At 46.5% G+C, this 12,403-nt stretch overlaps 1 protein-coding gene across 3 annotated transcripts in view; it reads left to right on the top strand.

Moving 5' to 3' along the window:
* The window catches only part of SLAIN1 (SLAIN motif family member 1), a 40,843-nt gene that overhangs the window by 18,607 nt on the left and 9,833 nt on the right, over positions 1-12,403 (top strand). Inside the window, exons 3-5 of one of the 3 annotated variants that reach the window (XM_082218682.1) lie at positions 6,137-6,286; positions 8,227-8,376; positions 10,665-11,012. In XM_082218682.1, the coding sequence (XP_082074808.1) occupies positions 6,137-6,286; positions 8,227-8,376; positions 10,665-11,012 (648 nt within the window). The remainder of the gene's footprint in view (positions 1-6,136; positions 6,287-8,226; positions 8,377-10,664; positions 11,013-12,403) is intronic. The other 2 variants (XM_082218683.1, XM_082218684.1) reach the window with 2 other exon arrangements.

Below are 12,403 nucleotides of genomic sequence, written 5' to 3'. Positions count from 1 at the left end.
TGGCTGGGGTTTCCGAGGGAATCTCTGATGAAAAGTTTCAATCAAAACCTCGTCATCTACATCCTCTGCCCTGACCCAGGTGTTTTCCGACTCCGGCTCCCCTTCCCACATTACCAAATACTCTACTTGCTCTCCCCTCCACCTGGAATCGAGAATCTCCGCTACATGGTAGCTGTGTTCTTTTTCCTCCATAGCTGGTCCCCTATTGACCCTCCCCTCTCTGTCCCCTATATACGGTGACAGCAATGATCTGTGGAACACTGGGTGCAACTTCATGTGGTTAGGTAACCGGAGTCTGAAAGCCACTGGGTTGACCTGTTGCGTGACTTCAAATGGGCCCAGTCTTTTGGGTCTTAACTTCTTACAACCTCCTTTAAATGGTAACCCTTGGGTGGACAACCACACCTGATCCCCCACCCTAATGCTTTCTCCTTCCCTTCTGGTTTTGTCTGCCTGCCTCTTATATTCCTCCTTCGCCCTGTTTAAATTAAGTTGGAGCTGGCGATGGATCGCTTCCATTTCTTCAACGAACTGTTCTGCGGCTGGAACGCTCCAGTTCTCCCCCTCCCCCCCTGGGAAGGCTCGGGGATGACACCCGTGATTGGCCAAAAAAGGGCTCATTCCCGTGGACACGTTCTCCGCATTGTTATAGGCAAATTCTGCCAACGCCAGCTTCTCCACCCAATCATTCTCTCTGTCATTCACATAACACCTCAAATATTGCTGGAGGACACCATTAGCTCTTTCCGCCTGCCCGTTGGTTTCTGGATGACGGGCAGTTGAGAAATTCACCTCTACATGCAATAAGCTCATGAGCTTCCTCCAGAACCTGGAAGTAAATTGTTTCCCTCGGTCCGAAACCACCCTCAAGGGGGCACCATGCAATCTAAACACATTTTCCACAAACAATTTAGCGGTTTCTTCTGCTGTGACCGCATGTGAGCAGGCTATAAAGTGGGCCATCTTGGTTAACAGGTCTACCACAACCATAATGGCTGTCTTCCCTTTGGACCTGGGCAGATCAGTCATAAAATCTATTGCCACTGCCTCCCATGGTCTTTCCGGCGTGGGTAGTGGTTCTAATAAACCTGCCGGTGCCCGCCTCTCCCCCTTGGCTCGTTGACATCGGTCACACCCTCTCACATACTCCCGCACATCTTCCCTGACCTTGGGCCACCAGAATTCCCTGGTAACCAGCCACATGGTTTTGTGTTGCCCAAAATGCCCTGCTGTGGGGCTATCGTGCAGTTGCTTGAGTACCTTTTCCCTCAATTCTCCTTCAGGTACGTATAACGCTCCCTTGTAGTACAACGCCCCGTTTCTCTCCTCAAAACCCCCGGGTTTGTCTCCCTCCCTCCTGAGACCCCTGAGTTTGTCCTGGGCATATTCATCCTGCACCGTTCCCTCTATCAGTTCCCTTAGCCCCACCAGTGCCGCCCCACACACCCAGCGATCCTCGGGAATGACATGGGTCTCTTCGGGTGCACCCTCTCCCTCCAAATATTCAGGTTTGCGTGATAGAGCGTCCGCCCTAACGTTCTCCTGGCCTGGTACGTAACAAATCTCAAAGTTAAATTTGGAGAACTCCTGGGCCCATCTCAACTGCCGTTGGTTGAGCACTCGCGCAGTTCTCCAATACTCTAGATTCTTATGGTCCGTGCGTACTTGCACCTTCTGTTGTGCACCAATTAGTAGGTGCCTCCATCTCCGGAAGGCCTCATAAATCGCAAGAAGTTCCCGGTCATACACCGTGTAGTTTCTCTCCGATTTGTTCAGCTTTCGCGAAAAGAAGGCACACGGTCGCCACTCGGACCCCTCCTTCCCTGGCTGCAGAAGAAGCACCGCCCCTATGGCTCTGTCAGAAGCGTCTGTTTCGACCCTCAGCTTTTTTTGTAAATCCACATGTAGAAGTTGTTCGTCAGAAGCGAAGGCCTTTTTCAGTTCCTCAAACGCTCGCTCCGCCTCCCCCGTCCAAACAAACTTCTTTTTGCTGCTGAGACAGTCCGTGATGGGCGCCGTCAGGTGAGCGAAGTTTCGGATGAACTTACGATAAAAGTTTCCAAACCCTAGGAACCTCTGCACATCCTTCTTAGTCTTGGGGGTTTTCCATTCCAGCACCGCTTGAACCTTGCCGGGGTCCATGGCCAACCCCTTGTCTGACAAGCGGTACCCCAGGAATTCCACCTCCTTGGTATGAAACTGACACTTCTCCAGTTTCACCCACAGTCTGTTGGCATGCAGCCTGCTCAACACTTCTCTGACGTCTCTCACATGTTGCTCCTCATTCTCCGAATACACCAACACGTCATCTAAGAAGGCCACGCAATTCTTGTAGAGCAAAGGCCCCAGTACATGGTTCATAAAGGCTTGAAAACACGCGGAGCCTGCTTGTAATCCAAAAGGCATAACGAGATATTCAAATGCCCCCAAAGGGGTGAACATGGTGGTCTTCCATTCATCCCCTTTCCTTATACGTATCAGGTTGTACGCCCCCCTTAGGTCCAGCTTTGTAAAAATCTTTCCTTTTCGCACCCTGGTCAAAATATCATCAATCCTGGGCATAGGAAAAGCCACCGGCTCTGTCACTGCATTTAGGGCCCGAAAGTCACATACCAGTCTCGGCTTGTCCGTGTTCTTTTTATCCACAAAACACACTGGGCTACCCCCCGCTGCCTTGGACTCTCTGATGAAGCCTCTCTTCAGGTTCTTGTCAATGAACGCTCGCAACTCCTGCATCTCCCTGTCTGACATGGCATACAACCTGCCTACAGGAAGCTGTGCTCCAGGGAGTAAATTGATCTGGCAATCAAAGGGCCTATGCGGGGGTAGTTGGTCAGCTTCCTTCTCGCTGAACACGTCGCTGAGATCAGCATACTGTGATGGCACCTTCCCCTTCTCCATCACTTCCGTCCCTGCTAGGGTGGCTTGGGCCCCTGCTGACCCCTTTTCCCCCCTGCAGTGTTCTAAGCAATGTGCGGAACCGAAGGAAACCACTCTTTGATGCCAGCCCACCAGCGGATCATGTAGGGCTAGCCAGCTCATTCCCAAAATAATGGGAGCGCCTCCCAAGGTGGCCACATTAAACGCTATCAGTTCTGTGTGCCTTGCCACCCTCATTATCATTGGGACGGTCTGCAAGCTGACGCCTCCTCCCAACAGTTCTCTGCCATCGATCGTGGTCACCTGCAGGGGGTTGCTTAAGGGGATAGTCTGTATCTGGTGTTCAGCCGCAAACTCCTTGCTCATGAAATTGCAGGAGCTGCCTGAGTCCAACAGCGCCTTTATTTTTAGGGGGTGTCCATTTTGCAACTCTAGCGACACTTCAATCACTAGGGCAGGTCGAGGAGCTTCTGGCACTGGCACTTGGGAAAGGGGCACTTTCACTGCTCTTTGGCCTGGCTGCAGTGCCCTGCTGGCAACCAGGCGTTGGCTTTTACCTGCTCCGTTTCTCCCTGCTCTTCCCCCTCAACAGTTCCCACCATCCCTTGCCATTCCTTCCTCTGGGGGCAGACTCTGGCAAAGTGGCCTGGCTGTTGGCAGAGATAGCATTTCCGGGGTCCCTTTCCCTCCTTCTTCGCCCCCTCACTGGGCTTTGAAACTGCGCGCGCGCGGGCTGTTCCGATTTCCATCGGCTCTGCCGGCGGGAAAGCTGGCTCAGGAATGTCTGGAATGCGTAACTCCTTCCAACGTTCCCCTCTCCCTTCCCGCCTCTCCAAGGCTCTTGCCTCCTGGCGCGCTCCAATGGTCAGCGCAGATTTGGTCAGCTGATCCATAGACACCGCCCTGGGGCTCCTGGCCAGCTCGTCTTTCACAGCTGAAGAAAGACCTTCTTCAAATAGCATCTGAATGGGTGCTGCCGATAAATCCCACCCCAATCTGTGAATCAGCATGGTAAATTCAGTCCAGTACTCACGGACAGATCTGCTTCCCTGCTTGCAAGCCATTAGCTGTCTGCGCACTCCCCCCTCCTCAATATCGCTGGAGAACATGATATCCATTGCACGAAAGAATTTCATAGCGTCCTTCAGGATATCGTTGTGCGTTGCCATCAGGGGTCGAACCCAATCTCGCGCCCCCTTCTCAAGATGCCCAATTACGAAAGCAACTCGGGATTCCTCATCAGGGAACTCATCAAACTGCACATTCAGGGCATATTGCATTTCAGTCCTAAAGGCATGGTAATCCTTGGGGTCCCCCCCAAACTTCTGCACTAATCCTGGTACCTTTCTGGGGAACTGAGTGGTTCTCCCCTTCTTGTCTGCATCTTGAGCCCTCCTCTCCTCGAGCCTCGCCGTCTGCAGCGCAAGTTGGACCTCCAATGCTCGGTATCTGTCTTCCAAGCTTGGACCAGCTCCACCCCCTGCGGCTCCGGCTCCTGCTGGGTCGCTCATGATGCCTTCTCCTGCACAGGCAGCGTACAGAGACTGTCGGACTGCTGTCAGGGGATGATTAGCTGCTTGTGCTTAAAATAGTGCCCCTTCAGAGTTTGTGCGACCCCACAAACCTCTGTGTGTGACAGAGCTCCTCAGACATGTCTGCTCTAGTCACTTGTAGAGTCCGACAGTGGCTGTCTGCGGAAGCGCTTCCAGCAAAGAAGTTCCTTAACGGAAACGCGTCTCCTGGACTCACGACGTGACAGCTTCCGGCGAAGCATAGGTCTCCCTGCAGTTGCTTCTGACACCTCCCCGCTATTTTCGCTCGAAGTGTCTCTCACCCCTTTCTCTCCCCTTCTGCTTCCTGCCTGGGCTGCTGCGTCTCTCTCAGCATTACTGAGATCCTCCTCCAGAGACCCCGCGCTCCCCCTACTGGTCCCTGCTTTAGCTGTTGACTCTCTCCCAGTCTCTGGGAGCCCTACCACTTCCCTTTCCTCCGATGTCAGTTCCCTGACAACCTGGTTCTTGAACCCTTGTCTCCCTGGTCCTAGCCTGACGCTGTAACCATTATACCACACTAGTTAGCTTTCTTAGATACATAGAGAAATTTTATTCTACTTTTAAGAAGCCTATTCTGAATATCATTTTCTGTATATGTAAAAATTCCTTAAGCCTTGCCCTGGATGTGTCTGTGAGATTACTGAGGCTTTCTGATGCTGCATATTTGATAGATATGGGAGAGATGTCTACTTCAGAGTGTGCAGATATGCATTAAATATATTCATGCTTATGTAACTTGGAATTTCATGTTGTTAAAAGGAAGAAATATTTGTGTCTGATGGCTTAAAAGCTTATGAAGGGGATTAAGTTTGTTTTTAGCACTTGATGAGGGAGCCTGTACTTTACTGTGTGCCCTGTAGCTTAACTCTCAGTTCAGTTATGTCCCAATTAACCAGTAATGTTTTGTACAAATAAATGTCATATGTATTATCTGTTACACCATATACTTAAAGAAAATCAAGACAATGATCCGGCTTTACTAATTCAATTTATTACTCTCCTTTCAACCAAGGTGCCAGGGTGTGCTACAACAATTTAAAATGCAATATTAAAGCAATTTAATGAAATATTGAGTTAAAATCTGTTCTACAACAATACCTTGTCAAGATACTAGAAACAAATACAGTGAGCTCAGCATCTGTTCTGTAGCATTTACTATTTCAGTAAGAGAAAGAGCAGTTCCCATTTGTAATAAACTTAATTAATTGCTTGCCAATTTTGTCCATTTCTGGCTCTACTATGTACAATAACATGATTTTGTCCATTATCAAAATCTTTTCACAATCTCTTACTTTCATTATATACAAACTTGCATTAGCATTTTTAAATGTTTGAAATACTTGAAATCTTGTCTCTTAAGCCTTGAGATAGCTGACATAATCAATAGTGCTGTGTACCGGGAAAGGCGAAAAGTTAGAAACATTGCTCTCTAAATCTGTTTCTGGAGATTCACATCCTGTCTTTAATAACCTTTATTTATTTTGTCTTTGAACACCTGCTGTTTTTTCTCTCTCGTCTACTGCAGCTGAAACTGCAATCATATTTACACTTACCTGGGGCTAAGTTGTGTTTAATAGGACTTAGCTTCTGAGCAGATGTGTGTATAGATTGGTGCTGTTAAGCTTTTTATGCCTAACTTCCTAATGGATAAGAGTCTGCTCCAAATCTAACCTCATCTCTTCCTTTACCATGTCTGTTAACAGCTAGTCGATGGCGGAGTCTCTTCTCTACGTCTGTCTCCTTGGCTTTCCCCTATAGCCCTGTTGCAAGGCTCACTCCATATAGCAATGGCTTTAACACTCCTGCCTTCTCTAAAACCTTCAATAAAGCAATATTAACACCTGAAAGAACAGGTAATGCTTGCTTTCTTACTAACATAGCACTGTAATAAGGGCTAAGTAGTTCCTGTTGACTTTGGTTCAGTATTGAGATACGTATGTAGCTTTGAGAGGCCAAACTAAGCATGGCGGGGGAGCTATGGAATATACTTTTGCTGCCTTTCTTCTCTGTGCTCTACTGCTTGAAACAGGGCTGCTGGCAATACTAAGAATGGAGTGGCGACTACTGAAGGTCAAGAGCAGGTTTTCCCAAACTTGGGTCTCCAGCTGTTTTTGGACTACAACACCCATCATCCCCAGCAGTACCCGTGGTCAGGGATGATGGGGATTGTACAGCTGGAGACCCAAGTTTGGGAAACACTAGTCAAGAGCGTCTGGAAAAGGCCTCCGAGTACTTGAGTTGGTCCTTCCTGCTTATCCCTGATCTTGACTCAGATTTATGGAGCAACAGTGGTGAGCGGGTAAAGGTAAAGGGACCCCTGACCATTAGGTCCAGTCGTGGCCAACTCTGGGGTTGCGGCGCTCATCTCGCTTTATTGGCCAAGGGAGCCGGGTCATGTGGCCAGCATGACTAAGCCGCTTCTGGCGAACCAGAGCAGCGCACGGAAACACCGCTTACCTTCCCGCTGGAGCGGTACCTATTTATCTACTTGCACTTTGACGTGCTTTCGAACTGCTAGGTTGGCAGGAGCCTAGGAAGCTGCTATTTTGACATCCCCGCACTGCTTCACAGCGTCTCTTTGTTGAGGGAACCAAAATGGCAGGTGGCTTGCAAATACCTTGGCTAGCCTATGCCACTGATGGGTTGGGACACCGGATAGTACTCTGGGACCTCTCCACCTACAGCCTGCCTTGATTCGAAGCAGCTTTTTGCCCATCCCAGCTCTGAATGCAGACATTGGGGGACAGGTGGAAATATGGGGGGGGGTGTGGAGAATATTGAAGTAAGGAAGAAGAGCCTTCGTGCCTGCACTGCTTTTCACATTCAGGAAAAAATTACCCATTCCTTCACGGTGTACGTGAATGAGGGAAACATGGGAAGAAACTCATATGGTTGTCCCCATTGCATCTAGTTTGGTCCTACAGGACTGGGGCCAATGCCATGACCTAGACTTAAAATTCTGCTTCGTGGATACATTTCCTTTCATCTCTTACTTTTGTCTTCATGCTGTTTCCCAAAGAACAGAAAATTCTTACTATTCCTTCCTCCCACCCACCCACACAGGATGCACCCTGGAGAACAGGGATAGCTTCTGCTTCCATGTTACATTGAACAATGGGGTCCCCCACTCTGCTGTTATTTAGAGTTACTGTGATCTGCTCTAGCCCATGGCCTGTGGAAACATCAGGCTGTGACAGCAGGGCCAGCACCTACACTACTAAGCAATGGCAATAATGTGGGTCTGGCCTGTGTATGTTTGGGGCCACCAGAAGGAGAAACATCAGTAAATTAAGGGTTGCATTTAAGGGATGTACGAAGATACTGATCTGTCTGGAAGAAAAGAAGAAAGGCAGACATTCATAGGTTCTCTTCCTTCAGATGCTGCATTTCAGATTTACCTACATAAGGGCGAAAAGCATTGGGAAAATAATAATCTGGGCCTTCCAGGAATTCCAAATTCACACCAGAATTTGCATTGAGACTTTTGTTTTTGTTTATTAATGTTTGAAATCGTACACTTGAACCCACTAGTCTTCCCTCTACTGTAGATTCATGCTGCAGAATTGCTTCTTTTCCATACTAACGGGAACAACAAAGTACAGTACCATTTTAAATAGACTTAAAAGAACTTCACAATGTAAGAGTCAATAACGGAATGTAGCATCATGCGGGTTGACGAAGCCTGTTCTGTTTATATATGCAGTGCTGAATATATAAACGTGAAACGTTGCTTAAAAAGTAGATGCTTTTGCACATTTGAAGTTAAGGGGTTTGCTGTGTTGTTGTTCTACAGGTTGTGTTTCTAGAAGTTCCCCTCTCAGCCCCCAGTCATCCATAGACAGTGAACTGAGCACCTCAGAACTAGAAGACGATTCTATCTCCATGGGATATAAACTGCAAGACCTCACAGACGTCCAGATCATGGCTCGACTGCAAGAAGAGAGTAGGCCATTAACTGTCCTTCCTCTCCCTCTGCTCCCCCCCCCACACTGCCACCACTTCTTTTAAAAGCTGCATGTTAATGCCTCAGGGAAAATACTTGATTTTAGGCCTGTCTAAGCTATTGTATGGGATGGTTTTTTTAAAAAAACACCACCACCATGTTGGTGCTTTGGTTTGGCTTTCAAGTTATTATACTTGAATGTTCCCCCTCCAAAAAAAATCCTAATATGAATAAGTCTTAAATATGGTTGAGTAATGTATCATGTTTAGTACTGTGAAGAAAAGGAGCCTAATTATTTGTTGTTGTTGTTTTTTGAGGGGGAGCTAAGTGGGCTATGGGGTAATTGTGTTCACAAAGAGAAAATGCCATCTTATTTTCTTTGAAAGGCTCTGAAAGCGCTGGTCTGATCTGCGTCAAGGAGTTGTCATTCAGAATCCCATGCCATACGGAGACACACGAAGGGGGTTAATTTGGCACAAGCTGTTAAAGATCTTAGAATTCAAAGCTTTCCTGTTTCCCCCTCAGAATTCACCAACTTTGCTCAGGGCTGTCTAGGTCTTCTGTGACATTAGGGCATGTAAGGGGGTAATGGTTACAGAGGAACCCTTCATACAATCCTATATCTGTAGAGTTGGAAGGGACCTCAGAGGTCTTCCAGCCTAGCCCCCTCAATGCAGGAATCACACCTATACCCGTGTCTGTAAAGGCTTTCTGTGACATCACAGCAGATCAGCCAATGGCATTAAGGAGGAGGCAGCAGAGCAATGGGGGGGGGAGATTTCAAAGATTTTGGAATAATAGAATTGTAGAGAGGGACCACAGGGGTCATTTAGTTAAACCCCTTGCAATGCAGGAATCTTTTTGCTCAAACTCACAACCTTGAGATTAAGAGTCTCATGCTCTGTTGACTAACTAAGGTATCCTGCAGGCTTTAGATAGATAGAAGATACAAGGAGAATACCAGATCATCTGGAGAATTTCAAATGATGCTCTTTAGATTTATTTTCTGCAGCTTTGTCACTATGACATAGATTGCACATGGCTTTGAGTGAGCTGTTTGCACAGAATAGATATGTATGCTCTTTGCAACCATCTGCACCAGCCGGCATGGCTAATGGGTAGGGAAGATAGAAGCTATAGTCTAACACTTCGATGTATGGAGATTCTCTGCTTCTGGAATATAGGATTTTCAGTGCAGGGAGTTCCATAGTCTGGGTGTCACAGCGGGGGAGCATAGGAATGTCGGGTGTGTGAAGAATGTTTTTGGTCTATCCCTCATATTAATGCATTTCACAGGACTATGTTGAATTACGTTGTATGTTCACACAGAGCTAGTTCTTTGCTCAGTCAGCCTGCCTGAGGACCGCCTCTCTTCATAATGCTCTTCAAATATAGTTCTTCCTTCATTAAAAACTTCATAGTCATTCCCCTCTTCGGAATAGGATGTGAAAATCAGTCTATGTCTACCTGGTGTTCCATAGTTTTCCTTCCCACTTGCATGCACTTACCGTATTTTTCGCTCTACAGTGGTACCTTGCAAGACGAATGCCTCGCAAGACGGAAAACTCGCAGAACGAAAGGGTTTTTGGTTTTTTGAGTTGCTTCACAAGATGATTTTCCCTATGGGCTTGCTTCGCAAGACGGAAACGTCTTGCAAATTTGTTTCCTTTTTCTTAAAACCGTTAATACAGTTGCGACTTGACTTCGAGGAGCAACTCATAGCACGCGGTGTGGTAGCCTTTTTTGAGGTTTTTGAAGACTTTGGTGATTTTTGAAGCTTTCCAAAAACTTTTCCGACACCGTGTTTCGCAAGACGAAACAAACTGCAAGACGGAAAAGCTCGCGGAACGAATTAATTTCGTCTTGCGAGGCACCACTGTATCAGACGCACCAGACGCACCAGACCACAAGACGCACCTAGTTTTTGGAGGAGGAAAACAAAAAAAATATTCTGAATCTCAGAAGCCAGAACAGCAAGAAGGATCGCTGCGCAGTGAAAGCAGCAATCCCTCTTGCTGTTCTGGCTTCTGGGATAGCTGTGCAGCCTGCATTCGCTCCATAAGACGCACACACATTTCCCCTTACTTTTTAGGAGGGAAAAAGTGAGTCTTATAGAGCAAAAAATACGGTACATTTTGCCTTATGTTTTCATGCATCTTGTAGACATGGGAGTAAGTTGCAAAACCCATTCCTTCTATACGAAAATGGACTCTTGCAGAAGGGCTGATGTTCCTTACAAATGTTGACCATTTGGGGCTCTCACCTCACCTTTTCCTTACACTTACCAGGTCTGAGACAAGATTATGCGTCTACTTCAGCATCTGTATCAAGAAACAGCTCCAGCGTCTCTCTCCATTCGAGCAAGAAAGGGACAAGCAGCGACCAGGAATTTGATCGCTACAGCCTTGAGGACGAAGAGGAAGAATTCGACCACCTGCCCCCTCCGCAGCCTCGGTTGACCCGCTGCTCCCCTTTCCAAAGAGGAATTCCCCATTCACAGACTTTTTCCAGTATACGGGACTGCAGGAGAAGCCCGACTTCTCCATATTTCCCCTCAAACAATTATCCGCAGCAACAGTGTTACTCTCCTCAAGCCCAAAATCCTCTTGAGCCACAACCAAACAGGATTAATGGAGGTAAAGTTGGCTGGCTGTGTATTTTCTGATGAATGGATTTATTTTGCCCTTCTGGTGCCAAATCTTTAATTTTGAGGCAGGTTTCTTTTGGCCAAATTCTGTATTCCTGGAGGGCATTCACTTCTCTAGGCAGTGGCTGGAGGCTAGAAATATGAAAACCACAAACTGGTCTCCAATGCATGGTCCACTATTATGGGACACATGTCCCGAGTCATTATAACTTAGAGGTGAAATGTTAAAGTGTAGATCCTCAGTGTCCCTGTCTCTGTCTCTCTTGCTGGTCACATCACTCACTGTTTTAAACAGGGGTGGAAAACCTGTGATCTTCCAGTTGTTGTGATACTACAGCTCTTATCATCCCAGTTGCTGAGGGAAGTTGGATTTCGTCAGCACCTGAGAGGCCAGAGCTTTCCCATCCCTGTATAATAAATCACTTTTATTTTTCTTACTAGGGAAATAGTCAGCTAAACTTTTACAACACCATTATTAGAAGACAGGAGGATGTAGATTCAAGATTAAGTTTGCCAGTTGGGCATCTTTGGTTTAGTTTATGAATCCCCTTTTGAAGAAACAGTACTGAATGCTATTCATAAAGATCTAAAATTTGTGTGTGTGTGTGTGTGTGTGTGTGTGTGTGTGTGTGTATATATATATATATATATTTGCTTTCGTATATGGCAGAGTCAGTGTGTGGTCTCCAGTATCCATTGCTTTCAGTCAGTTTATTCTGAGTAGGACTTAGTTGTATGCCACCCATTAAAAGCAGTGCACACTGGAAACTGTCTCAGCGCAATCTTGCCTTCCTTAATACTGGTTGCCAAACAGAAGAGAACGCTTTCTGAAGTAAAATAGTGTTTTGTTAGCCAGTTGTTTTTATTGCTTTTCAAAAATTTTAACAAATCAACATCAAATTAATTCAAATTTAATACAAATTTAAAAGTTGACTTCCCTCCTTGCTTCCATGACGTTTCTCGTCCCTCCTTTACTTGCTGCTCAATGTAACATACTTTTCCCAATTCCATTTCAGTACTTAAAATATTTTAGCATTTTAGCATTCATATTTAATTCCCCCCTTTTCATTTAACAGTTTTTTAACAGTTAGTGAAAATGGGGGCAGTGTAGAGCCCTGATTACATATGGATGCAGTAGTGTAAGACTCATCTAGTCGTAATCAAGAACCTGTTGGAAGATTTTGGGTATGATTCCTGAGAAGGGAAGGTTCAGTATCTTATGGACATGCCTTTCATTTGTGGATCTCCCCCAAAGATGGCACATGCCAGAATTCTGTTATGTTGAATCTTAATGAATACAGTAGGCTGGACAGGATGAACTTCTGAGTCTCTTCTGAGTGAGTTTTTAGAGGAAGTGCTGCTGTGCAATCTCTGCCTGTG

Source organism: Podarcis vaucheri, assembly GCF_965113315.1.
Source record: "Podarcis vaucheri genome assembly, chromosome: 4".
In the NCBI taxonomy this organism is placed as follows: Eukaryota; Metazoa; Chordata; class Lepidosauria; order Squamata; family Lacertidae; genus Podarcis; species Podarcis vaucheri.
Note: the sequence above shows the minus strand (reverse complement) of the source record. Positions and strands in the feature narration are given on the sequence as shown.